The sequence below is a fragment of the Gekko japonicus genome, unplaced genomic scaffold, assembly GCF_001447785.1.
Source record: "Gekko japonicus isolate JY-2015 unplaced genomic scaffold, Gekko_japonicus_V1.1 scaffold1642, whole genome shotgun sequence".
NCBI classification, from domain to species: domain Eukaryota; kingdom Metazoa; phylum Chordata; class Lepidosauria; order Squamata; family Gekkonidae; genus Gekko; species Gekko japonicus.
The window spans coordinates 361,507-389,125 of record NW_015172604.1 but is presented as its reverse complement, the minus strand read 5'-3'; the positions used below and the strand labels follow the sequence as shown (position 1 = coordinate 389,125).

The window sequence follows — 27,619 nt, the reverse complement described above, 5'->3', positions numbered from 1 at the left end:
CACTTCCGGTGTCCGGCCCCCTCGGGTCTCTCTGGGCTGCCCCGCCCCCTTCGCGGCCCGTCGGGAACAGGAAACGCGCCCCCCTCACGCATTCCTCACTTCCGCTCCCTGGAACCAAAGATAAACCAGACAGTAACGTAAAGTATGAAGGAGCTGCGGTGGCTCAAGCGGTGAAGACGCTGAGCTGCAGGCTGTGGAAGGTCGGTAGTTCAGCAGTTCAAGACCTGAGTGTGCCGCATGACCCCCACGAGTCCAGCCCTTCCCAGAAAGTGCCTCCGGGTCACATCCGGCCGCCGGCGGAAGCAATGAGAATGGCGGGCTGTCTGCGGTTGCTAGGCGATGGTCGTCTGTGGGGCCGCGTTTGGGGCAGAGGGCAGGTAGGAGGCCGGAGGGGCGGTCCCGGGAGGCGGGGGCGGCGCTGGACTGCCTCGAGGGGGGGGGTCCCCTTCCCAGGCCTCGGCCCCTGCAGAGCCCACCCTCCGAGGCAGCCGTTTTCTCCAGTGGGGCCGATCTCTCGCCTCTCCCACGGGGAGATTTCCAGGGCCCACCTGGAGCGCTTGGCAACCGCGCTAGCCGAGGAGCTCCTGGAGGAGAAAAGTAAAGTATGCGTGCGTGTGGCCTTTTCACGCCACTCTCGGTGATGTGGGGGTCCTCTATCCCTCCTCTGCCCCCCCCCCAAGAATGTCGATGAAAAGGTGAACAGTCCAAATCCGAAGTGGCGCCTTTAAGACCAACCAAGTTTTGGGCTCGGGGGAGGCATCCCGTCCCCTGCCGAGCTCCACGGCCCCTTTCCCCAGCCTCCTCCCTGCCCAGGAACGGTCTGAGCCGGAGGTAGCCGCCCTGGCGGGGACCCCGAGAGTGTCCGCGTTTGTGTGCAAAGTACCATCGAGATCTTGAGGGTAGAGCGGCACCCCAACATGAGTGCGCCGTCGGCGGTGGCGACTCCCGCCTTTTCCTTTCCCCACGAGTCCAGCCCTTCCCAGAAAGTGCCTCCGGGTCACATCCGGCCGCCGGCGGAAGCAATGAGAATGGCGGGCTGTCTGCGGTTGCTAGGCGATGGTCGTCTGTGGGGCCGCGTTTGGGGCAGAGGGCAGGTAGGAGGCCGGAGGGGCGGCCCCGGATACGGCTTCTCCCCGCTCGCAGGGCGCCTGTGCTTGGGAGGCGGGGGCGGCGCTGGACTCCCCTTCCCAGGCCTCTTTTTTCAGTGGGGCCGATCTCTCGCCTCTCCCACGGGGAGATTTCCAGGGCCCACCTGGAGCGCTTGGCAACCGCGCTAGCCGAGGAGCTCCTGGAGGAGAAAAGAGGGCTCGGGGCCCTGCCCAGGAACGGTCTGAGGCGGAGGTAGCCGCCCTGGCGGGGACCCCGTCCTGTTTCTGGGGATAGACTGCTCTGGATCGTGGAGCCATTATGGCTGTTTTACTGCTTATGGGCTTTTCTTGCTCCATGAGTGTCTCCATTTACCTTTTAAAGGTAAAGGTTCCCTTGCTCGAAAGCCAGTCGAGTCCGACTCTAGGGTTGCGGTGCTCATCTCCGTTTCCAAGCCGAAGAGCCAGCGCTGTCCGAAGACGTTTCCGTGGTCGTGTGGCCGGCATGACTAAACACCGAGGCGCACGGAACGCTGTGACCTTCCCACCGAAGTGGTACCTATTTATCTACTTGCAACTTCTTCCTTTCGAACTGCTAGGTTGGCAGGAGCTGGAACTAGAGACGGGAGCTCACTCCGTCATGCGGCACCCTATTAACGTCAAAGTGTTGGCTACGCCTACACTTCAGGGCAGAACCTGCTAGCTGTATCCATATGATGCTTTTTGATTCTTTTGTTTCCAACTGGTATTGTTGGATCCAGAAGAAAATACATTCTATAGGTGCCATCTAAGCGGCTGGCCGTGGCTGCCTCTGGGGGCAGTCAAGTCTATAAAGCTGTATTGTGTGAAAAAAGGCACTTCCTTTTGTCTGTCCTGAATCTGTGGCCTCCCGGCTTTATTAGATGCCCTCCAGTTCCAGTATTTGGGGAGATGCAGAGAAGTTCTCTCTCTGTCCATTGTCTCTAAGCTATATTTAATTTTATGCGCTTCTTTCTATGGTTGCCTTTTGCCTGAACTGAAGCGCCTCAGACTCCTTAATGCATAAGTTTTCAAAGCTCTTGAGAGCCTGAAGGGGTCTAGCTGCAGAACAACCCCATGAGGTAGTTTGCTGATATTGCCTTTTTACGATCTTAGCAAGGTGCAGTTCATCTGTGGTGGTTAGTTTCTTTTATAAGAAGGGCAATCAATTTGTCCCAGCTGCCATTTGTGTCTTGAATGCCAAAACAATTTCTCAGCTTTTATACGGGATCCCCATTTGGGTTAGCGCCTTTAATACCCAGCTTGAGCAAATCCAGGCAACGTTCTTATGCCGCATTTTGGGGGTTCCCCAACTGTGCTAGCTATGCTACAATGTGCTTAGAGACTGGAATGCATCTGATTGGGACTAGGGCATGGCTATTAACGTCAAAGTGTTGGCTACGCCTACACTTCAGGGCAGAACCTGCTAGCTGTATCCATATGATGCTTTTTGATTCTTTTGTTTCCAACTGGTATTGTTGGATCCAGAAGAAAATACATTCTATAGGTGTCTCTTTGGACAACCTCTGCATGTTAAGTGAAACGCAGACATTTAGAATTTTGAAACAGTGGATTCTAGATATTGAGAAAAAGACTATCTGTTCTCTTGAACACAGAACTTGCTCTCCTTAAGCATTCGGTATCTTTCCAGAATATGGACTGCCTGCTGCTTACCTTTCCCAGATTACCTCTCCCCAGTTACGCTGCTCTTTTATGTTAGCAATACTCAATGTTTTACCCTCAGTGGTATTGTCTGGGAGGTTTGCAAACACGCCCTATCAAGAAAGACTTTGTTCATGTAAAGGAAGGCACCTTGAAACAGTAACCCATGTTTTACTTCATTGTGATTTTTATAGGGAAGTGTGGGACTTTATAATTAGACCTATTGTGTCTAACTTTCACAGTCTATCTGAGCCGAGGCGAAGTTAGTATCTCTCTTACTATCTGACCGATGTTCCCACATTACAAGTTCAGTTGCAAGGTACCTCTTGGCTGCCATAACAATCAGGGAACAAAAGTCTAGCTTTTCTATGTGATGCTTGATGGTTTTTATCATTGAAATTCTCTGTAAATTGGCCGTGTTCTACCTTTTTTTCTTTTTATGCCAGTAAAAGTATTTGGATTGGATTGGCCTTTTTACAAAAAAGGACTGGGGCTGAGAGAGGGAGTTTGCTCACTTTTTTGGTAACTCTGCTGTTGTGCCCTTAAGAGACATTACATTTCTTACCTCTCCCCATCTTTATGTCAAGGGAAGTTTGACTTGTGTAATTTATGCCTGTCAATCAGCTGGGGAGAGAGAGAACAGATTGGATTTATACCCCACCCTTCACTCAGAGTCTCAGAGCGGTTTACAAACTCCTTTCCCTTCCCTCTAAGCTGAGTTAGCGTGAGCTAGCTCACAGTTTTTTAGCCTCCAGCTCACACATTTTTGTCTCAGCTCAGGAAGGACGGCTCCAAGGTGAACTAGTTTATGCAGCAGCCAAATCGCTCGCTCACCACTTTAATGCTGGTAGCTCACAAGGTAGAATTTTTGCTCACCAGACTCCGCAGCTTGGAGGGAGCCTTGGACAGGACTATGGCTTGCCCAAGGTAATCCAGCAGCTGTGAGTGGAGGAGTGGGGAATCAAACCTGGTTCTCCCAGATTAGAGTCTGTGCACTTTAACCACTTAACCAATCTGGCTCTAGAGTCCATGCACTTAACCACTACACCAAACTGTAGGACTAGGGCCGACACAGTCCCTTTCCAGTAGAGAGCAGCTGGAGGCAGTGGGCCAGGTTTTGCAGGGTCAGCAGTTGGGTGGGAGGGAGTGGGCTTTGGTCTTCCATCTGGGCCTACCTTTTCTGTGGCTTTTAGAAAACTAGTAGCTGATTTGGGCTTGCTGCTGGCCTCCCCCCCCCCCCCCCCCCCCCCCGCGCCGTTTTTTTTTGTGAAACTGGAAGTTTGCTTTATCCTATGATTGCCCAGGCTAGCCTGATCTTGTCAGATCTTGGAAGTTAAACAGGGTTGACCCTAGTTCGTATTTGGATGGGAGACCACCTCTGAACGTCTCTTGCCTTGAAAACCCTATAGACTTGCCGTAAATTGGCTGCAACTTGACATCACGTTCCACCCCCCCACCCTGTGAGTAAATTTTAGGCATTTCATCATGTCTTTCCTCCTGGTAGCTCAGGGCAGTGTACGTGACGCTATCGTTCCCCCTCCCCATTTAATCCTCAGAAGAACCCTGTGAGGTAGAGAAAGACACTGGCCTACAGTTGTCTAGTGACCGTCATGGCAGAGTGAAGATTGTAGCCCGGATGTTCCTGATCCTAATCTGATGAATTCTCAATGATGTTTTCCTGGCTGATGATGTCATAGGTTGTTGGCTCTTTATTTACAACAATAACACAATTAAGTTGAAGAGAGGCTATATACACCAACACCTTTTTGAAGAACCCAGGTACATGAGGAATTATGCTGATCGTGGCAGTATGAATTTAACCAACTTTGGGGGGGGGACACACTTTCTATGTCACATGAATGCTCGTGGTACTGGTTTTTCTCCCTCAGTCACCCCCTCATTTAGATATACCAGCATGACTGCTGCCCTAGTAGATCATCTCTCGTTGTTTTACCTTTAATAGATCTGAAAGATCCACAATAGATGTTGCTTTTATGGAGCTTGAGATTTAAATGTTGTTATCTATAAAATAATAGTTATCTATAAAAAGAAACTGAACTAAATAATTCAGTGATTTTCTTCTATTTTTAACATAGGCAACTTTGGCCCCTGCCACACGGCAGAGGAAAAGCAGCCAAAAAGCGTGGCTTTTAAAAGCCGCGCCAAAGTTGAAACGGCGCAGATCCCCTGGCCGCGCCGCCTTTCTCCCCGGCATGATCAGACGCCGGGGAGAAAACACAGATCGGACGGCGAGCCAGCCGAACTGCGCATGTCAGAGCATGCGCAGTTCGCCTAGGAGCCGGGGACGCGCCGGCGCAAGGATGCGCCGGCGATCAGACTCCCAGTTTGCAGCACACCATTGAGATGAACCACCTTGGTAGGTGGTTCCAATTTGGAGCGGTTTATCGCGTGGATGGGCCAGTTCGGGGACGGAAGCACTACGCTTCCCAGATGTTGTGGTGTGATCGCGGCCATTTGCTCCGCCCCCGAACCGTCCCGCTACTGGCCCAAATCCCCTCATGTGAACGGGACCATTGTAGAAATGTTGCCTGTGTTAAAAATAGAAGGAAATCACTGAACCTAACCCTGTTTGGGCCTTTTGAAAGTAGCTACATGTCCACCCTATTTAGGCCTGGGCCAGGGTGCTGTCACATGGCTCACTGTCCTTGATGTGACATGGGGACTTGCTTACTTGCAGTGTGTGGCACAGCTTCCAAGACAGGACCTCCTGCTTCCCACCCTCTTTGTCACCATAGTCTAGTATTGTGGTTCTGCATGTCAGCCAAGCATCTGTCTTATTTGATGCCATGTTGGAAAATGCAACTGAGAGATCCAGGTGAATTTTGTGACAGTGGCATTTGGATTCCAGTATAGAACAACAACGTTCCGTGCGCCTTGGTGTTTAGTCATGCCGGCCACATGACCACGGAAACGTCTTCGGACAGCGCTGGCTCTTCGGCTTTGAAATGGAGATGAGCACCGCAACCCTAGAGTCGGATTCGACTGGCTTTCGAGCAAGGGAACCTTTACCTTTACCTTTACTATAGCTTTTGCACCGGGAAGCTGTTTCTCATGTTTCCTAAAAGGAGATCTGAATTAACTTATGTTTAAAATGAAGGGTGGTAATACAGGAGGTTTCTCTATTTTGCTTTTAGCTACCAAACTGCTTGGACAGAAGGACATTCTTTGGATGCCCCCACTCTAAAGCTATCTCCAACTTGATATGGCTGCGAAAAGGTGAGCAGTGGGAGGCTTTTGAGAAGGCTATGATGATATTTTGTGTGCTGGATCCTGTTTGGAACCTATCCTAGCAGAGGAAGAGGGCAGCGTGGAACCTGGCATACAGAGACTGGAGTGGAAAAAGTAGACCTATTTCTGGTTTAGCTGATGGTGGTTCTAACTGTCTGTTCTTCTTATACCCAGACATTGAGATACCACCTGTCCCATAAAAGGAGCCTGAGGGGTGCTACAAGGCTTCCAGCCCAGCAGGTCACTGGCTACAGTCCTTCACTGCCCAGGCTTTTCCCTACTGGCTAGTTTCTCTGCTCCCTGGGGACTGTGTGAAGGTGGAGAAGGAGTTGGTACTCCTGCCCTTTTCTGTAGGGCAGGGTGAGTGTTAATGACATAGGGGCTCCTTGGCTTTGGGCTGCCTCCACCACTGTGGGGAGGGGCTTTGGCTCAGTACTTCGCCTCTCCTTTGTGTGCAGAAGTCCCCAGTCTCAATGCCTAAAGTATCTGGCCTTCAATGATGTGACAGACCTCTGCCTGAGACCCTGGAGAGCCTCTGCCAGTCTGCATAGACAATACTGATCTTGATGGACCAGGGGTCTGATACAGTATAAGGCAGCTTTGTGTGTGTGTGTGTGTGTGTGTGTGTGTGTTCATTAAAAAAAGATGCTCCTATTCTGGGGTGCACAGTTGTGTACATTATTGTTGAATAGTCATTGAGTATCCATGGTGGTTAGACAGTGTTATCAATGCAAACATGAAGTTGAGCAAACTCCGGAGCACAATGGAAGACAGGAGGGCCTGGCGTGATGTGGTCCATGGGGTTGTGAAGAGTTGGACTCGACTGTATGATTGAACAAAAAATCCATGGTGTGCTGCATCCAGTGCCAGGTATCTTTTGGTTTTTCTGCAGTTGGCACTTTATATCTTGCTTTGTTCCCCCAGAGACTTCCTGGAGGCCTCGCACATCTGGAGTTTCCACTGCGGCAGCTGCCAAGTCTGGAGAGGATGCAGTGCTCAAATGGGGCCTCCTCACTATCCCTGTGGTTACATTGTGCCTCGGCATGTGGCAGGTGAATCTGAGGCTCGGTTGTCGGGGGGTGCTTAGTGGACAGCAGGTGCAGTTAAGAGGAGGATCCTGGTTTCCAAGCTCATCGTGCGGCCTAAAGTGAGCCCCTCCTGGAGTCTGGGGGTGATGGTGACACCAGCCCACCTGAATCAGTTTTGTTAGAATTACCGAGTTAATCTGCCTGAAGCTCTTTGAACACTCATAATTGGCGTTCAGTTGATGCTTTTTTGTTGCTACTGTTTCTACGGAAGCCTTGCCAGGGCAATCCTTTATAATCAGCTGCAAAGCCAGCATCTTCCTCCATCTGCTTTCCCAAGCTGTTGCCGTGCGTTGGCAGGCAGAGATCATGTTTGTTCAGATAAACAACTTGGGGCGGCTGTGGCACAGGAGGGGGGCGCTGAACGCCTGCTGCCCCTCTTCCACCGTGATTCTGCTCTGTGCGCTTTGGGATTTCTTCCTCCTGCTGCAGGTTCCTCACCTACTATTTAGGGTTTCCTGTCCCTTCTTGCCAAGCTACTTGGTGAATCGTAGATGTGAGCTAGATTTGAGTCCAGTAGCACTTTAGAGACAATATTTTTGGGGTACGAGTTTTCGAGAGTCAACTGTCCCTTCACCAGGTACCTGGATGCTAGTCTTGCTAAGTTCTGAGAGGGGAACAGTAATTTCATTTTGCTGTCAATGTGAGCCTGTATGGTTTACCAGGCGTGATGTTGGATCTGGTCCAGAAATACACGGGTCCAGCTGGCTGGGATACTCTTCTCGTGCCACATTGTTCCATAAGGCCTCTTAGGTTCTTGTGTGCTTATCAGGTTCAGCGGCGGAAATGGAAACTGAAGCTGATTGCCGACTTGGAGGCCCGAGTTGCAGCAGAGCCAGTCCCGCTGCCATTTGAGTAAGTCTGCGAGCTGGCTCATCATCCACTGAAAATGGGGGTTTGTGATCTGCAAGTAGTTGCGATTTCTTTCCTTGGCTGTGCTCCTGAATTGGAATGGGTGAAGTTTTTCTGTCAATACAAAGGAAGTGTGGGGAGAGGCTTCACCCAGCCTCTTGGGCTTCTGTCAGTGGCACAGGAGTGGGGCCAGCAGAGAGGCCGCAGGTCTTCCTTTCGCTCATTCACCCTTTATGGACCTCCCCTTCCTCTATTGGATCCCTGCCGGGCTTTAGACTGAAAGTGCTGTGGGATTAGGGCCTCTTATGCGGCTGTGTCCATTAATGGCATTGTGCAGATAAGGACAGTAATGAACCTGCTGTTGAGATAGAGACTGTTAATAGTTTTAATCAAGTGGGGGACCTGTTGAGGAGAATTTCATTTCCCCACTCCCTCCCTCCCTCCCCTCTTCTTGCTTCCCCTCTTTTGCTTCTTCCCAGTCTGCGGCCTTTCCTATTATTCCAGTGTGGTGAGCCACGCATGGTACAGTAGTGAAGAGCGGCGGACTCTAATCTAGAGAATCAGGTTTGGTTTTCCACTCCTTGGGCCAGTCACAGTTCTCTCAGAGCTGTTCTCTCGAGAGCTCTCTCAGCCCCACCTCCCTCACAAGGTAACTGTTGTGGGGAGAGGAAGGGAAGGCGATTGTAGGTCGCTTTGAGACTCCCGGAGGCAGAGAAAAGCAGGGTATGAAAGCCAACTCTTCATCTTCCACCCCCCCTCTGTTTCTTCCCCAGGCAGTCTTTGGCCCTGGCCCTGCCACAAGTGTTCCCTTTGTACCTTTTCTGCTTCTCCTCTCTGTCCAGTTTGGTGTAGTGGTTAAGTGCGCGGACTCTAATCTGGGAGAACCGGGTTTGATTCCCCCACTCCTCCACTTGCACCTGCTGATGTGACCTTGGGTCAGTCACAAGCTCTGGCACAGCTGTCCTTGAAAAAGAGCAGTTTGTGTCCGAGTTCTCTCAGCCCCACCCACCTCACAGGGTGTCTGTTGTGGGGAGGGGAAGGGAAAGGGGTTTGTAAGCCGCTCTGAGACTCCAAGTGAAGGGCGGGGTATAAACCCAATCTCTTCTTCTCTTCTTCTTCTTCCTTTTACCTTTCCTTGTCTCCCCTTTGCATCATTGGTGCAAATATATCAGAGCCTGGTTTGATCCCAGATCAGTTCTACCAGGGGTGGTGCTTTCCTCCCTGTAAGAAGGGTCCTTGGTGGCAGCAGGGAGTGCTGTCAAGTTGCAGCTGGTTCATGGTGACCCCTCTTGGGGTCTCCAAGGCAAGAGATGCTCAGAGGTGGTTTTCCATGGCCTGCCTCTGTGTAGCAACCCTGGGCTTCCTTGATGGTATGACCAGAGCCGACCCTGCTTCGCTTCTGAGATCTGAGAAGATCAGATCATCCTGGGCCATCAAGGTCAGGTGAAGAAGGGTCCTTGCAGCTGAGGAGGGAAGAGCCTCTTGCCTTAGGAAAAAGGTTTTTTACGTTAGAAGAAAGCTCTGTGGTAGGTGAGCGGCATGGATCTGCAGATCCCAACCACCTTGTCTTGTCATTTGCACTTTCCTTCAGTCTCATGAGAGGCAGCTAGCTGGTTTTGTTGGGTATAAGTTGTGAAGAAATGCATTTTCTCCTGGAGGGAGGCCAGCAAGCAGGAAGCGTCCACTTGGCATTTAAAAAAATAATCTTTTTTTCTCTGCAGGCTGGGAGGGAGGGTGTCCATCAGTGGCTTTCCAGGCGCACCTCTTAAGAAATGCTAATGGGACTGGCTAGAGACGATGGGATGATCAAACTTCCCCCTTCTCCCTCCCCCCTCCCACAGGCAGGAAACAGAGAGTGATTAACACATGGAATTCACTGCCACAGGAAGTGGTGGCGGCTACAAGCATGGACGGCTTCAAAAGGGAATTAGATAAGCATATGGAGCAGAGGTCCATCAGTGGCTGTTAGCCACAAGGTATAGATAGGGACTCTGGGGCAAGGGATGCTCTGTCTTCTTGGTGCTTGGGGGGTCAACAGTGGGAGGACGTCTAATGTCCTGGCCCCACTGGTGGACCTCCTGATGGCACTGGTATTCTGGCCACTGTGTGATATAGAGTGTTGGGCTGGATGGGCCTTTGGCCTGATCCAACATTGGCGTCTCTTATGTTCTTATGTAGAGTTTGGAGGGCTTTAGGCTAGACCAGCCCCAGATATAGTCTCCAGGAATGGACTGGAGAAATGCTTCATTGACCTGGCGTGACCTGATCAAGGGTATGGAGACAGAAAATGAATAAAACTTAATAAAACTTCCTTGCAAGAGGAAGTGGGTCTCTTTTTGTTGGGATGCTGAGCGAAACAGACCTCTTGCCTGAGGTTGGGGGCGGGCAGCCATTTTGGACCATGCAGCTGGCCGAAGGAGCTGGGAGCGAGGCTTGAGGCCGCTGAGCTTGAACAGGGAGCTGAGGGTCCTGATCCCTTCAGTGGGAATCCCCTGTGTTGATCAGGTGGTGGTACTGGAGAGTAAAGGAGAAGTCCCTTCAGGGTGTTGGGAACCCCAAGGGTGGAACGGGGCCCACAGGCCAGAGCAGGCACGTTCTGCCACACAAGTCGTTATCACATCCATTGTGTGTGAAGTATTTGCCTTAGCAAAGAAACTGAGACGGTATCACGCCTCTCCGCTTTTGCTGTTGGCTGCAACTTAGCCAGCGCTACCATTTCCCGTTCTTCTGCAGCCTCCTGGAGTTGAAGGAGTTGGAGTACAAGCCAGTCAGAGTCCGCGGATATTTTGACCATACAAAGGAGTTGTACATACTTCCACGTTCCCTGGTAGATGCAAAGAAAGAGGCCAGGGCCGCCGGCCAGCTGATGTCGAATCCAGAGAGTGGTGCGAACGTGATCACACCCTTTTACTGCACGGATCTTGGGTAAGTTGGTTAGGAGCTAGAAGGCTTAGAAAGGAATGCTACTGTCTCATAGATGAGCCAAGTGCTATACAAACTAGAAGACTAAAAACTTGTTCTGCTTATGAAAGTAATGTTTGACTCTGGAGTATCTCTTTCTGAGGCTGTGTTGTGTGACTCACAGTGTAGTCAAGACCCCTGAGTAGCCAGTAGCAGCCAGCCGGCCTAGCATCCATTGTACAGTTTCTGCCTTTGGTTTTGCTTCTGACTGCAGTGCAAGAGTGCTTGAGGGCTTCTCTGTGTGATCCCCTCTGGCTGTAGGAGCTGGCAGTGCTCTGTCTTCTGGGTTGAAGTTGCTGCCTCTTGTGCCTGTGACTAATAAGACTCCTGGGCTTCAGGAATTTGCACTTCCCCCATGGAGGCACCCAACCATTCTCTGCCTCTTAACTGGGGCAGATTCCATGAGCAAAGGTGGAAGGCAGCGCAGTTGCGCATCATGTTTGTGGCCAGCTGGGATGCTGGTAAATACTCAGAAGTGCCTTTTCAGCTGCTCGGAGGATTTCACTCAGATTTTGGCAGCAGTCACAGAATTCAGAGGACAGCACATCAAAAACGTAGCGCAACCTATGAACGTTTTGGAGGGGGTGCCTCGCTGGATGCCCTTATGGAAGGTTGAAGCTGTACGTGTGCTGCAGTGGCAAAGATGCACAGCAAAGCCAGGGCAAGGGCAGGGAAGTAGTTTTGTGTTTACTTTTTTGAGACCTGATAAGTGGTTAAGACACTGAACTGCAGGCTGTGGAAGGTCAGTAGTTCAGCAGTTCGAGACCCGAGTGTGCCGCATGATGGAGTGAGCTCCCGTCTCTAGTTCCAGCTCCTGCCAACCTAGCAGTTCGAAAGCAAGAAATTGCAAGTAGATAAATAGGGACCGCTTTGGTGGGAAGGGAACAGCGTTCCGTGTGCCTTGCTGTTTAGTCATGCCGGCCACATGACCACAGAAACGTCTTCAGACAGCGCTGGCTCTTTGGCTTGGAAACGGAGATGAGCACCGCAACCCTAGAGTCGGATTCGACTGGCTTTCGAGCAAGGGAACCTTTACCTTTGCCTTTATGGCATTTTCAGAACAAGTTTTTTTTTGGGGGGGGGGGAGTTTTATGAAATATTTTTTTCCAGTTTAGAGTGTTCAATAAAATGATGTTAACATGAGGGGGGAGAGGAGTAGTCAGAAAAGGAACAGTGAGAAGAGGTCAGCCAGAAAAAGTATTGCCAGAATGGGTCTCCTTGAGTCTCCACAAAGCCCCTGCCGCCTTTCTCCCGTACTCCTGTGAGCAGGCCGCCATGTTCCAAGGATGAAAAGAGCTTCCAAGCATTCCAGTGACAGCTTCTGACTGTTCTCATGACAGGCACATAGGACTCAGACTGACAACTTTTATTGGCATGTAAGAGATAAGAAGGAGCTGCGGTGGCTCAAGTGGTTAAGACGCTAAACTGCAGGCTGTGGAAGGTCGGTAGTTCAGCAGTTTGAGAACTGAGTGTGCCGCATGACGGAGTGAGCTCCCGTCTCTAGTTCCAGCTCCTGCCAACCTAGCAGTTCGAAAGCAAGAAATTGCAAGTAGATAAATAGGTACCGCTTCGGTGGGAAGGTAACAGCGTTCCGTGCGCCTTGGTGTTTAGTCATGCCGGCCACATGACCACGGAGACGTCTTCGGACAGCGCTGGCTCTTCGGCTTTGAAACAGAGATGAGCACCGCAACCCTAGAGTCGGATTCGACTGGCTTTCGAGCAAGGGAACCTTTACCTTTACCTTTAAGAGATAAGATAACATTAAAATTTAGGAATACATCAAAGGTCAAACAGCCAACAAAAAAAGAACTGATCAATTAATAGTTTCCCTGGTTCGAATTACAGATTGAAGAAAACAAGCAACATTAAAAGTTATAGAAGCGTTTTGCCCAGAGAGTAGCAACTGGACCTTGATATTCTCAGGAAGGGCCACGCCATGTAAAAAGAAGGGTGTCCAGAAATTTTCCTCAAATCTTAGTATAAAATGGACAATTTAAAAGGACATGAGAAACGGATTCGATAGCACCCTGACTGACTGCAGGGGCATTGCCTAAGTTCATAGGGGATTTTTTGGCATCTTCCAGAGAAGATGGCCGGTGTTCCCTCTAAGCTGAGTTAGTGTGAGCTAGCTCACAAATTTTCAGCCTCCGGCTCACACATTTTTTGTCTTAGCTCAGGAAGGATGGCTCCAGAGCAAGCTAATTTCTGCAGTAGCCATATTGCTTGCTCACAATTTTAATGCCAGTAGCTCACAAAGTAGAATTTTTGCTCACAAGACCCCACAGCTTAGAGGGAACATTGCCGATGGCGATACGTTAAATCTGGCTAACACAGGACTCCTCATCTCAGTCTACTGATTTTTTCCTTCCCCTTCTTCCAAGCAGGCCATTTCTGTAGTGTCCATTATTTCACTTCCGGTCTTGGAGTTGTTATCAACACATCGCTAGTTAGCAGTTTTCTCTCTAAGCTGAGTTAGTGTGAGCTAGTTCACAGTTTTTTAGCCTCCGGCTCACACATTTTTGTCTTCGCTCAGGAAGGATGGGGCTCCAGAGCAAACTAATTTATGCAGTAGCCAAAGTGCTCGCTCACAACTTTAATGCCGGTAGCTCCCAAAGTAGAATTTTTGCTCACAAGACTTCGCAGCTTATGGGGAGCATTGCTGGTTAGCCTCTTTCCCCCACTTTTGTAATATATCCTAAACAACAAAGAATTGTGTGGCATCCTCAAGTCCAGCAAATACATTGCACTATAAGTTTGGGTGGAATACAGTCCATCTCCAATAAACAGAGAGAGATCCCTGAGAAAGTGGGTGGGGGAAATCATTCTGGCATCATTTTGGCAGAACGGTAAGCGTGCAGGTGGAGCAGCAGGTTGCTGGATATGAAGACATCCGATATCCAGGCAAGGGGACGTTGGTGGTTTCTGTTCTTATCTTTTAAAAATCTTCCTCTGTTTGGAAAAAGATCCACTTCAGGCGTTGGGAGTCTTAATGTCCTAACTGAAGTATTTCTTCCTGTCTCTCCCTCTTGCTCTTCACAGAATCACAATTCTCGTCAACAGGGGCTTCGTTCCAAGAAAGAAGGTGAAGCCAGAGACCAGGCTGCAAGGACAGGTGAAGGCAGATACAACTACACTATGACGGCACCTGGTGCTGTCGCTGCAGTGCAGTCATAAACAGAATCAGGGCCTTCCTAAGCCCGTTGACTTTATTGGACTTGGAAGGGCACAACTCTGTTTAGGTCTGTAGGGTTAGACAGCCGTGTCATGATTTTGCTAACAGGGTAGTTGTGGTCCCAGTTGCCAGTTGGTAAAAAATAAACCCACCCACCCCCCAACCTGCCAGATAAACTGAGGCAATTTTCCACTGGACAGGAGCAATGTGATTGGATGGGTAGGGCCTAGAGTCACTGGATTTATAACTGCTGCCTCGCATGACATATAAGCAGGGCTGGGTGTTACTAAGTAGCTGATTTCTGCAGCCTCTCCCAGCGAAGCAAAATGTAAGTGTTTCTTTAGAACTTATTCTGCCTCACCCCCCTCTGGGATGCACACCTTAAGGCAGTGAGGGAGTTTGTGTGTGTCAGTGAAGCTGAGAGCAATACTGTAAGGGGTCTAAACTCCCTGCAGAGCCGATCCGAGGCAGAATGGTCACAGCTGGGACACCAGACTAAGATGCACCCCCACCCCCTTGGGGGATCAACGGCCACATCCGCCAAAGAGAAGGGACAGTTCCCATGGTGACGGAAGGAGGAAGGTGGAGGAAACCTTGAGGGGTGTTAGCTACTAGGCAGCAGCAGTAGTGGAAGGGGACCTGGCAGAGGATTTTTCGTAGACAACGGCAGTGGATACTTCAGCTAACCCCGGTTAGTACCGTGCAGAAGGCGGCCATGGTAAACCACTTCTGACGAACTCTTACCTTGAAAACCCTATGACGAGACAATCCAGAACGAAGAAAGATATAGTGTTGGATGGATTGACTCAGTCGAGGAAGCCATGAGGGTCCTCAGTTTGCAAGACCTGAGAATGACTGTTAATGACAGGACGTTTTGGAGGACATTAATTCATAGGGAAACGACTTGATGACACTGCACACACACACACATTTTGCCTCAAGGAGCCAGGTGGGGGAGGGGCAGGAGCTGCGCTTTCAGTTGTGCTTTGTAGGTTGCCTTGTCTCTTCCTTGTTGTAGGAAGAATTGCTCAATTAGTGGGCTTGATCCAGAGCCCTTTGAATATTGGGCATCTCCGTCAGCATTGCCACCATAAGGGCTAGAAGCTTGCTTTTTTAAAATGGAAGCTGTTATGCTTAGGAACCTGTGTTTTGTGTGCTTTTCTGTGCATTCTTTGGAGGTGGAGGTACAAAATACAGCACAGCATGCAAAGTTCTTTTCCCTCTCTATGTAAGTGAATTTGTACCATAATTATTTTATGTATCTATTTAAAACATTTATTAGCCATCTTTCTTCCTTATGAAGCTCAAGGCTGCTTACGATACAGATAAAATACATAACCCAGACCAGCCTCGGGATACCAGGGCCAGTCAGCAACTCACCTCTTAGGTCTTGAACTGGCAAACTGATCTCCCTTCTCTTCCTTTCCTCTGTCGAGTGGCAGAGGCCAGAGCATCCATCCCAGGAGAAGAGAATGCTGGGGTACAAGTTCTTTGTTTAGAGCTGGTGAGCGAGAAACAAGCCATGTCCTGTAGTACCATGTTTCCTTGGCTGTATTACGTCATGTCTAAATCTGGCAAGATATCTCAGTTTGATCACACTCCTTTCCTCATTGGAGCGTGGCTTTCTGTTGATGTAACTGCCATGTGCAACCTGCAAAGCCCCTAGTTTCCTATGTGCTGCTTTTTTTTAAATTCAAAATGTATATGGCCCTCATGGGTTGTAGAGGTATTGGTAGAATGGTGGAACGGTCAGTGTGTGTGGCTGGCTCAGAGGTAAAAGGGGATCCTTTGTATTCCCTATAAAAAGTTTTTTTCTTAAACATACATTGAGTTTATTTAGAAGTATGATGCGTAATGGTTTCAATAAAGTTCATATATGTAATGGTTTCAGATATGTACAGTTCTTCTTTCTCTAAAGTTCCTTAAATAGACCTAGCCTCAAAGGCTCATAACTTCCACACAGAACCACAGATCTTCAACGTGGTCTCTATGCTTCACACCCATGGGATTCAGTGCACATGCGCTGGATCGATTGGTGCTGTAGCAAGCTCTATTTTAACGGATTTTCGCACTCAGTCCCTCTGGGCATGCGCAGGAACCCCACTGCGCATGCCCAGAGGGGTGGGCGTGGACATCCCGTCAGTTCCTTTCTTACCGCCGCGTTGGAAAGACCTATTGTTTCTTCGTCTGATCGGAATCTCTGTTAGCAGTTTAACAAAAAACTTCTAGCTCTAGGACTATATCCTCTTTTCGTTTTTTTATTATTTTCGTTCTTTTCTCAAAAAAAAAAAAAAAAGGAGTAGAGGAGGACTTTATTTTCTGAGAGAAATTTACCTCAGGCCTTCAGGCTGCCCCCCCCCCCTAATAGTCGCTTCCACTTCTTATGGTGAAGAAGAAGTGGGATTTTTTTTAATCGCTGTCGTCGCCATGGAAGCAAACTTGCTCCTCTGGACGGACATAAACGTTGTATTTTTTGCCTGGGCGAGGCGCATAAACCGGAGTCCTGTCGGCATTGTGCTCAATTCTCGAACCAAACGTGGAAGAACTGGGCTGCGCGACTAAAAGTAGCTTTGCTTGAGTCTGCCCTCGCTCCAGCCTCAGCCATGGATGAAGGGCCATCCACATCGACAGCTCCGGTGATGAGACCGGTGTCCGATCGACCATCTGACATCGAAACACTCAACGTCAAAAATTCGATCCTCCGCCTCTACGCCGGTCAAGAAGAAGGCTAAGGCAGGTATGGACCAAAAGTCCGTGAAGAAGGGTTCCTCCAAAGGCCTTAAGACGACGAAAAAGGGGAAGGAGCCGGTACCGGTACTGGGTGATGTCCCAATAGTACCTCCTGCTTCAACGGTAGTATCGATACCGGAGGCTGAGGCGCCCCCATCGATACAGACGATCCATGTGTTGGACTCCCCTGTACGTCCCACAGACCGTCCTTACTTCGATGTCGAAACGGTGGAACTCGTTAGTCACCAGCTGGGTGCAGAGCATTCCCCGTCACCTTCGCAGTCGTCAACATCGACGGTGTCTGAAGCTCCCGACGTTGAACTTCCTCGACACCAATACACTGCTTCTATTAAATATAGCCACCCTCCATGTCTCCGTACTGGGACCATTGATACCGATGCTCATGGCTATACAGACCGCTCTAGTGGATGAGCTGCTGTTTATTCGCCCAGACGTCCACGGTCTAGAAGTCGATCTCCAAGAGTCTTTCTACCCCCACCACCACCGATGTCATGGGATGAGCGTCAGCTGCGATACCTTTAACGCCGGCTGATTACTCCGATTGGGACCGTTACTCCGTCCGGTCCGTCCATCGGTCGAGATCGCCGCATAGAGCAAAACCGTCTGCTTCTCTATCACCTACTGTCTATCCGCCCCACCATTCGTTGGAGCAAAATCGTCCGCTCAACCCTCCTGTCGTTCCAAGCCTTGTGACTCCCGTCATCCCACCTAAGCAGGACACATCTGACCAAATGGTACATCAAGACTCATCGGAGGATGTCGACGCCGATTCTGATACCAAGCCTTCGGAGGTTCACACCTCTCCCAACCATGAGTCCCCTACACAGAATGTTACTGAAGACATACCTATATCACCTTCAGATAACCTAACGTCTTACACAGATCTCGTAAAGAGAATGGCTCACTCCCTGGGGCTCTCGGTAGTCCAGCAACAACATCAGACACTGCTTATGACATTGTCCAACTTGATGTCTCTTCCACACTTGCATTACCAATGTCTTCTGTTCTGCTCCAAGCAGCTAAGTCGCCATCGACGAAACCGTCTTCTGCGCCAGTTTCTACGAAAAAGCTGGACCACATGTATAGAGTTCAAGATACGGAAGCAGAATTCCTTTTTTCCCATCCTCAACCGAATTCTATGGTTGTTACGTCATCCTCCAAGTCCAAAAGGTGACATTCTGCCCCTTCAGATAAGGAAGGAAAGAAATTGGATGCCTTTGGCAGGAGAGTTTATTCCACGGGAGCGCTGGCAGTTAAAGCCTCCAACTACCTAGCCTGTATGAGTCGGTACCAATATACCCTGTGGGAACGGTTCTCAAATCTACTCAGTCACCTACCAGATGACAAACTACGAGAGGCCAGGGTCATACAGACGGAGGGCATGGTATTGTCGAAGCAGCAACTCAGTACCACCAAGCACGTCCTTGAAGCATCTTCAAGAAAAATGGCCTCTGCAGTAGCTCTCAGGAGGCATTCTTGGCTCAGAGGCACTAATTTGCCAGTGGATACTAGAGCCTATGTAGAAGACCTACCCTTTGACAGCCTAGGGTTGTTTCATACCACGACCGATTCCGCTCTGCAAGAGCTAGACAAAAGCACCTGTCACCGAGTCAGCAATTACCCGTCTGTCACCTTTTCTGAATACCTGGCATTGCATCACCTCTTGACCCGAGGATACAAAATCGAATTCATTCAGAACCCCAATGCGTCAGTCGTCATGTCCACACCCCCTTCCCCGCGTCTTCTCCAGGAGGTGTCCGTCCTTCTGCAGAAGGGAGCCATCGAACATGTACCATTACACCTCCACTGGACGGGGTTCTATTCCCGATATTTTACAGTCCCGAAGAGAGATGGGGGCGTTTGACCCATCTTAGATCTCAGGGAGTTGAACTGTTAGGTGGCTTATCACCGCTTCCGCATGGTGTCGCTTCAACAGATCCTGCCACTCCTTCGCAGAAACGTCTCAATGGCCACCCTCGACCTCCAGGATGCATATTTCCATATCACTATCCATCCCTCCCACCGCCAATACCTACGCTTTATGATTGGTTGTCGCCATTTTCAGTATATGGCACTCCCATTCGGCCTCTCCAGCGCACCAAAGGTTTTTACGAAGACCATGATTGTGGTTGCTGCTTTCCTCCGCCTCCGGGGTATCTTTATCTACTCCTACATAGACGATTGGCTTCTGGTGGCACCTTCAGAAACCGCCCTAGTCTCAAACGTCACAGAGACTCTGTCGTTGCTGGAAAACCTGGGCCTTCGGGTCAACAGGCAAAAATCTCACTTGTGTCCAGTCCAGTGCATTCAATACATCGGCGCTATGCTGGATTCACAGGCATGCATGGCTTACTTGCCCAACGACCGGGCAGCAGATACAATCTCCCTCGCCACCATCATCCGCACCCACCCTTCCGTCACCGCCTTTCAGAGCCAGAGGTTGCTGGGGTTAATGGCAGCAACTACGTCGGTTCTGGTCTTCGCCAGACTCAGGATGCGTCCCTTGCAACTTTGGTTTCTCCACCATTACAACATGTCGCTCAACACACATTCAGTCGTCCTATCCCCTCCTCCCAGTATTCAGGACTCTTTACTTTGGTGGACTGTTCCTTCAAATATTTTACAGGGAGCGCCCTTCCACCCTCCGTCGCCAGAGGTCACCATGACTACCGATGCCTCCATGACGGGATGGGGTGCACACTCCATGGGGCTGTCTGTAGGAGACAGATGGGAAGCACAGACAAGGAGAAAGCACATAAACTTCCTCGTACTCCTGGCCATAAAAAACGCTGTCACCTCCTTCCTCCCTCTACTCAATAATATCCCTCAGCTGAAACTGACGGCATGGCGCATAACACCACAGACTTCTCTTCCCGTGTAGTTAGTCCTCCTGAATTCTAGAATGCCAACCACACGGAAGTCGTATGACTATAAATGGAGGAAGTTCTGTTCTTTTCTGGGCGATGGACTCATGCCACCTCGGCTGGCCTTGATAGAGTTTTTAGTATTCTTCTCTCATTAGCTGACTCTGGACTTTCCCATTCCTTGTTAAAAGTTTATTTGGCCGCATTATCGGCCTACCATGTTCCAGTTGACGGATGTACCTTGTTTTCACATCCACTTTCAAAACGGTTTTTAAAGGGTTTGCTTCATCTCTACCCTTCTCTCAAAACTCCGGCTGCTCCAGGGGACCTTCCACTAGTTCTACGCCAGTTGACGAGGAAGCCTTTTGAGCCACTCGCAACGTGTGAGCTCAAACTCCTGGCTTGGAAAATGGCCTTTTTAATTGCCATCACCTCAGCTAGGCGAGTGGGAGAGATTCTGGCTTTCCGTCACGACACACCCTACCTGTCACTTCTGCCAGATGGAGTATGCTAAGTGCCAGACATTTCCTTCCTGCCAAAGGTGGTGTCGGAGTTCCACCTGCAGGCGGAGGTCTTCCTCCCAGACTTCTTTCCGAACCCCGTGTCAGAGGAGGACAGATTGCTTCACACTCTGGATGTCAAGAGGGCTCTTTTGTTCTAGCTACAGAGGACACATCCAACTAGACGAGACCCACAGCTGTTCGTCTCGTACGCTTCAGCACGGCTAGGCAGTCACATCACGGCGCAACACCTGTCAAAGTGGATCGTTGGTCTGATCCAACTCTGCTACCTACTCGCGAAGCAGCCATTTGCCTGGCCCTATCAGGGCACATTCCACCAGGGCTGTCGCGACTTCCACTGCCTTCCTCCAGGGAGTGCCATTGCTGGACATTTGCAAAGCCACTACCTGGGCCACGCCTAACACTTTCATCAGGCACTACGCCCTAGACGTCCGCAAGAACACCAATACCAACATGGGACGTCAAATTCTGTCTTCGGCCACACAGTAACTGACCTGTCAGCACCCACCTCTAGGTAGGCTACTGCTCGCTAGTCTCCCATGGGCGTGAAGCACAGAGACCACGTTGAAGATAAACACCACCCGCCCTCCTTCCCCGCTGCTGTCAGCTTCTACGCGTTTTTGCGTGTGGGTTGATTGAGGCGGTACTTTGAAGGAACTGGTGGGATGTCCGTGCCCACCCCTCTGGGCATGTGTGGTGGGGTTCCTGCGCATACCCAGAGGGACTGGGCACAAAAATCCATTAAAATAGAGCTTGCTACAGCACCGATCGATCCAACGCATGCGCATGCGCACTGAATCCCATGGGTGTGAATGCACAGATGACCACTCAAAGATCACCAGTTACTGGGGTAAGCAACCTGTTTTTCCTCTCTCTCTGCACTTTCCGCTCTCATTCTCCTTCTGTACACATTTTGAACAAACACCCCCTCTACAAACCAGTCAACTCCACCCCCTCAGGTGCAGCTACCATCCAGTCATAAACCACTTCAGTCACTTATCCAGCCACCCCTTTCTTACTCTTCAGCCCTACATTTTAAACTCACAGCAACAGACATATAAAACCCCACATTAAATCACAGAGATAAAATACACACCAAATACTGTATAGCGAAACACCACAAGTAGTCTCACAGAATGGCAGCCAGCATACTTGCCGAATTCTCTGATGAGGTCTTGGAAATGCTGGAATCTTTGAGTGGGTTTTGCAAAAGCAGAAGGGAGCCGCTATCTGACTCTCTGTGTTTCAGATCCAGGAAGAAGTGGAGCTCACCGGAGTGGTGAGGCTGTCTGAAACCCGCAAGCCCTTTGTCCCAGAGAACAACGTGGAGCAGAACCGCTGGCATTACCGAGACCTGGAAGCCATGGCAAGAGTGACCGGAGCTGAGCCCATTTTTATCGATGCGGATTACAGTAAGCCTCCCCCCACTTTCCCCTTCCTAATTTTGGGACTGATAATGAGGGCAGTGCGGAGGACTACAAAGAGTGGGGACCTGACTTTGTTTTCCTCTGAGGTCCCTGGGTTCTGCAGTGTCACAGTTACTAAGATCAAGTTCTGTGGGAGCTGGCAATGACTTGCTTTTTGGGTTGCAGGAGGCCAATTTAAAGCAGGACAATTCAGGAGAGAGGTGTCTGGTGGGTTGCCTATGACCACTGTAGAGCCTACATGAACAGGCTGAATGAGTTCAGTAGCTGTGCTGCATAGAACATTTGCAAGCATTCTTAGTGCTTTGTGGGACAGCTCAGTTAACAAGGGTGATAAATAACACATGGCTGTTAATGGAAAGGAGAGGGGTTTCTCCCAAGAGCACAGGAGGAGCCTCCGGGTGTTGGCAGAGGACGGGGAAGGGGATCCCTTTCACATCATTCGGCCCCCAGTCTGTGCTGCATTGTATCCTATCTCTCCTTATTAATAAAAGCGATTTGGGGTGGCAAAGTTCTATTCGTGCCAAAATCAGTTGGCTCCCTCAGCTGCCAATCAGAAAGTACTGCCTCCGTTGGCTGGCTGCGTTGCTGAGTCCTGCCCATGGCAGCGGTGGCAATTCTCTCGACCTCAGTCTGCTGTCAGCTGACTGACGGGATGGACCTTCCGGCAGGCAGAGGGTCACCAGACCAACTGGCACGAAGGCCGGGAGCGGGGCAAGAGGCCAGAAAACTTAACAAATCTGTGGTGGCTAGGTGGAGGGGGGAGCGCAGGGTACTCATACGCCGATGGCTGCCTGGGCAAGTTAGCGAGTATCTGGAAGCGCCTTGGGGGAGCTCCGTCTGACCCGCCCTGGGGCCCCCAAGCCACATCACCGCCTGCCCTCTGAGGGCGCTCACTGGGCTGCGGGGAGGTCGGGCCAGGCGGTTCAGAAGCCCCGCTGGAGGCCTGTGTGAGCGAGTGGAAGACGGCAGCAGCGGCGCCTCAGCCCAGAGGATGCTACCGCCTCTCCTCGCCTGGCTATGCTGCTGAGACGGCCCCCAGCCCGCTTTTACAACCACTTCACGGTCTGTGGTGCTGCTGCTTAGCCGCCACCGAACTCGGAAGTGGTGGCGGCAGCAGTGGTTGCGACGGGAGAGTGCCCCTCCGCCAGCCGCCCTGTTGTCCTCCAGCGAGGCGACTCTCCAGACACTCCATTACAGCCCCTCCTGGGGCCACCACAAGCCCTCACTGCTGCAGAGGCACCGCCGCACCAACCACCTCCTCGCCGACCCCACAAGTGGGAACTGGGACGCAGGCGGCGGCAGAGGGCCGCGGCTCTACTCTGAAGCAGCCGAGGATGAAGCAGCAGTGGGGCAGTGCCTGCCTCTGCGGCGGGAGGCCGCCCCTCTGCCAGCCGCCCTATCATCCTCCGGCAAGGCGCCTCTGCTGGCGCTCTGTTACGGGCCCCGCACCCACCACCACCCCTCACCGCTGCAGATGTGCCGATGCACAAACCACCTCCTACTTGCCGATCCCGTGAGCAGGAACCAGGACACGGCTGGCAGCAGGCCACTGCTCTAACCGCTGGTGGGCCTGGACAACCAGGACGATGACGCCCCTTCTTCTGGAGAGGTCAGGAGCGGCCACAGCACCTAACTCCTGCCTCCGGCTTCGGTGAGGGCCAACCCTGCATCCAGTAGTTGCCGGGTGGGGGGGGGGGGCTGATGCAGGCTGCAGCACTCTCCCAGGCCCTCTTACTAGAGACCGTTTCATTTCATTCCGCAACGGGCTTTATTCCTAGTGTGTGTGTGTGTATAATTCCAGTAATGCATTGGAGAATTGGCTGTGCTGTGCACTCCATCAGCCATTGGCCCATCAATTGCCCTTCAAGATTACTCGTGTGCCATTGGCTGGGTGCTGGGTCTGCTCCTCTCCCCTGCCCACTCTTAGCCTGGACACTCTTCCCTCACAGAATAAACTGTCAAAACGGCTGTCTCTCCTAACAAAGACACTTCTCCTGCTTGGCTCCCGTGGGACTAACTTTTCCCTCAGTGACTGTTACTAGGCAACTGGGCTTGGTTGTGTCAGTAAAAAGGCAAAGACAGGAGGCCCTTTCCAGGCCTTTGTAGGGAACTCATTGGGGCCAGTCCTGACTAGGGTTGCCTGCTCCAGGTTGGGAAATTCCTGGAGATTTTGTGGTGGTCTACGGAAGCCAGGGTTTGGGGAGGGGAGAGGCCTCAGCTGAATGCAATGCCATAGAGTCCACCCTTCAAAGCAGCTATTTTCTCCAGGGGGCGAGAGAGATCTATTGTCTGTAGTTCAGTTGTGATATGAGGCAATACCACAGGCAGTGTGGCATAGAAGTTAGCACTTCAGAGCAGACCCAGGTTCTTGCCATGGAAGCTGAGTGGGTGATTTCGGACCAGTCACAGACTTTCAGCCTAATGTGCTTCACAGGGTTGTTGTGCAGATCAAAAGGGGGAGAGGAGAATGATGTAAGCCACTGTGGAGAAAGACTGTGCTATTCTCCTGGGGAACCACTGTTGCCAATCTCCAGGTTGTGGCTGAAGATCACTCAGAATTACAACTGTTCTCCAGTTGGCAGAGATCAGTTCCCCTGGAGAAAATGGTGGACTCTGTGTCCTTATACCCTGGTGAGATGGCCCCCCTACGACAGGGTAGAGGCTGCAGGTGGGGGGAGAGATGGAAAGCCGAAGTCAGAGGGGCAAATAAAGGTAGGTTGATGATTGGCTGGGAAGGAGATAGGATTGCCAGCTCCAGGTTGGGAAACTCCTGGAGATTTGAGGGGTGGACCCTGGAGAGGGTGGAGTTTGAGGAGGGTTGGGACCTCAGACAGCTACAATGCCCTCCAAACCAGCCATTTCTTCCTGGGGAACCACTGCTGCCAATCTCCAGGTGAGGAGTGGAGATCACTCAGAACTACAGCTGCTTTTCAGATGGCAGAGATCAGTTCCCCTGAAGAAAGTGGTGGGCTCCGTCATCATTCTATGCTGAGGTCAGTACAGCATATTGACGCTGAGTACCCAAGTCTCTTTCTAGAGCTCGTGTTTATTTCCACAACAGGCCTTATTACTAGTTTCTCAAATAAATGCATGTCTTCTTTTCCTGTATAGTTACGAGTCATTTCTGTTTCCCTCCTGTATCCATAGAGAGCACAGTCCCAGGGGGGCCAATTGGAGGCCAGACAAGAGTGACCTTGAGAAATGAGCACATGCAGTATATTATTACCTGGTGAGTAAGCCTTCTCTCTTTGCAGGGAGTCGGGGGGGGGGTCATACACCACTGGGCTTTACCACGTTCCCAGGGCTGAATGTAGGTGAGGCTCCTGACTACCTCCCGTCCACTGATACAAATCCTCTAGTGGCAAATCCCGTGTTTTGTCCTCCTTTAATGGATGGAGGGTATCCTGGTGATGAATGGTCATCAGCAGACTCAGCATCCCAGATGAATCTCTGCTGCTCCAGCACCCAGCTCTTCAGGGCTGGTATGGATGTCATGTCTGACTGGTTTTTTTAGCATAGGCACTTTCTGGGAAGCCAGGCTTCTACCTGTCTGCTGGGACCTAAAGGGATGAAAGATGCCATGTGCCTGTGTGGGTGACAGATATCCTACCTGTCCACCTGCTCCTGGTTTTGGCCACAGTGGAAGCAACAGGAGAGAGCTGATGGATGCCGCCCACTTCGCATGGCTGTATCTAGTGGGAGGGTTAACCTTCACAACCAGTGGAGAATCTGTCAGTGGAGTCAGCAACTGGCAGCCTAGGGCAAAACCGAGAAGTGTGGAGAAAGCGGTAGCTGCAGTAGCAGGACTTGCTTGCAAGGATCTTGGCCCATGTTCTGCATTCTTAGTGGCCTATGAGAAATAAGGAACTGTTAAGCATGAAGGAGGAGCTGCGGTGGCTCAAGTGGTGAAGACGCTAAACTGCAGGCTGTGGAAGGTCAGTAGTTCAGCAGTTCGAGACCCGAGTGTGCCGCATGATGGAGTGAGCTCCCGTCTCTAGTTCCAGCTCCTGCCAACCTAGCAGTTCGAAAGCAAGAAATTGCAAGTAGATAAATAGGTACTGCTTCGGTGGGAAGGGAACAGCGTTCCGTGCGCCTTGGTGTTTAGTCACGCCGGCCACATGACCACGGAAACGTCTTCGGACAGCGCTGGCTCTTTGGCTTTGAAATGGAGATGAGCACCGCAACCCTAGACCTTAGAGTCGGATTCAACTGGCTTTCGAGCAAGGGAACCTTTACCTTTAAGCATGATGGAACAGTTAAGAGTGCTGGATGAGGGTCAAGGAGACCCAGGCTTGGATCCTCACTCTCTCAGCTTACCTTCACAGAATTGCTGTAGGCGGCAAAGCTCCTTTAGGGTCCTCCTCTGGGGAGAAGAAGCAGGGCATCATCATATACTTCAATAGTGAAGTGTGGCCCCATCTGTGGATTAGGGCCACACTGACAGTAAACTTGGGGACCCCCCTCTCCCAAGGTTTTTCAATAAAATTTACAAACTGAAAATAAGGGAGTGGGAGTTTAAATCCCCCAAAATAAAAGACTGTCGTCTGCCCAAGCACTGAATAAAGCTCCTGCTTTTCCACTGTGGCTGGGCCATTGAAGCGAGTGTTGGGTGGGTGGGCAGGCTAGGAAGAAGGTGGGATGGTGAAGCTAGTCAGGCACGATACCTCCCTGCAAGTCATGCAGGTCTGGGCTTGTGAAACTATCAACTATATCATTGGGTGTAGAAAACCCTGGCACCCCTGATTAATCACAAGCCATTGTGTTTAGGATGAGCCAGGTTCAAACCTCTCTGATTATATGGTTGACACAGTAGTGGGCCTTATTCTGATAGGACATTGTTGTTTGCATCAGGCAGACAGACACAACAAATTGAAATCCCTGCTGGCTGGGTCGTATCCTAATGCAACCATATCAGTGGCAAAATTTGTTTCTAGAGTATTGATACAAAATGAGTGTGATGCAGCTCATGGTCTTTAGGCTGACAGAGCTGTATCATTAAATTCTCACTGCACCATGAAGCTTGTTGGGTACCCTTGGGCCAATGACACTGTCTTCCCCTAATCTGCCTCACAGGATTGTTATAAAACGTGAAGAATCATGTACACTGCCGAGCTCTAGTTTTGGGTTTGTGCCAGAGAACAGGATCATGAACTTATTTAACTGTGTGCCCTGAACCGTATGTACATAAAGTTTAGCCTGGTGGATTCTCCTGAACTTTTTGTTTCTTCATTCTCCACAGGTATGGCTTGTGTGCAGCCACATCGTACATGTGGTACAAGAAGTTCATCCAGAAAGTGCACCTCTGAGATTCAGTTCCTTAATGCAGTGGCTTGTAAGAGCAGCTGTCTTGTTCAGCCAGAATAGTCACAAAGCAGCTGACTATTTCACAGGTCACTCACTGATCATGGCTAGAAGGCAGTGTCTAGGTGTTCTGCTGGAAGCTGGCTACAGGTGTCGTAAGCACAAATTAATCTTGGGAGGGCCAGGAGGTTACTTGGATCAAAGGTTTACCAATCAGGGTTCATTAAATGCAGAAGGCAGAGCTGAAAGGGGAGAAAACAGGATGCCACTCTTGGCACGAAGGTTCTTGTTCTTCAGCTTCAGAAGCAAATGGAAAAAATCAGTGACTGTACAGCAGTTTGAGGAAAGTTTGGGGCAGAATGCCAGAACTGTGACCCAAGCCATCAGATTTCTTGAAATATGGGACTGGTTAATAAATCATAAGATGGTTTTCAGCTTTTTGTCATTTTTCTGGTTACCAAGACTGAAGCCCTGCGACTGTTTTTGTACTACATCATGTAAGAAGTTTGAAGATGGGGTTGGCTGCATTTTTCCCTACCTTCCTCTGCAATAAAAAACAAGGGCAGTTACAAAGACAGAATGCAAGAAGTTTATAGTGAACTGAGTGTCTTTTTTATCTAGCGGAGCTCCTTCCTGGAAGAACGTGCAGGACACCTGAAACCAGGATACTG

General features: G+C 50.5%; 1 protein-coding gene across 2 annotated transcripts; it reads left to right on the top strand.

Moving 5' to 3' along the window:
- The first annotated feature begins 287 nt into the window (after positions 1-287).
- Positions 288-27,465, top strand: SURF1 (surfeit 1). 2 transcript variants are annotated; one of them, XM_015421603.1, is made up of 9 exons: positions 288-377; positions 5,921-6,002; positions 6,939-7,066; positions 7,872-7,954; positions 10,685-10,876; positions 13,952-14,024; positions 21,470-21,632; positions 24,795-24,876; positions 26,887-27,462. In XM_015421603.1, exons 1-9 carry the CDS (start codon positions 306-308, stop codon positions 26,951-26,953), a joined length of 942 nt encoding a protein of 313 aa, XP_015277089.1. In that variant the 5' UTR covers positions 288-305; the 3' UTR covers positions 26,954-27,462. The 2 variants fall into 2 exon arrangements, with proteins under 2 accessions (XP_015277089.1, XP_015277088.1); XM_015421602.1 differs by lacking the exon at positions 288-377 and adding an exon at positions 900-1,094 and having other exon boundaries at positions 26,887-27,465.
- The last annotated feature ends 154 nt before the right edge of the window (positions 27,466-27,619 follow it).

Coding starts and splice junctions, on each gene's coding strand:
- SURF1 (XM_015421602.1), top strand. CDS start 918: ATGAGTGCGCCGTCGGCGGTGGCGACTCCCGCCTTTTCCTTTCCCCAC. Junction 21,633..24,794: donor TTTTATCGATGCGGATTACA/GTAAGCCTCCCC, acceptor CTGTATCCATAG/AGAGCACAGTCCCAGGGGGG. Junction 24,877..26,886: donor ATGCAGTATATTATTACCTG/GTGAGTAAGCCT, acceptor CATTCTCCACAG/GTATGGCTTGTGTGCAGCCA.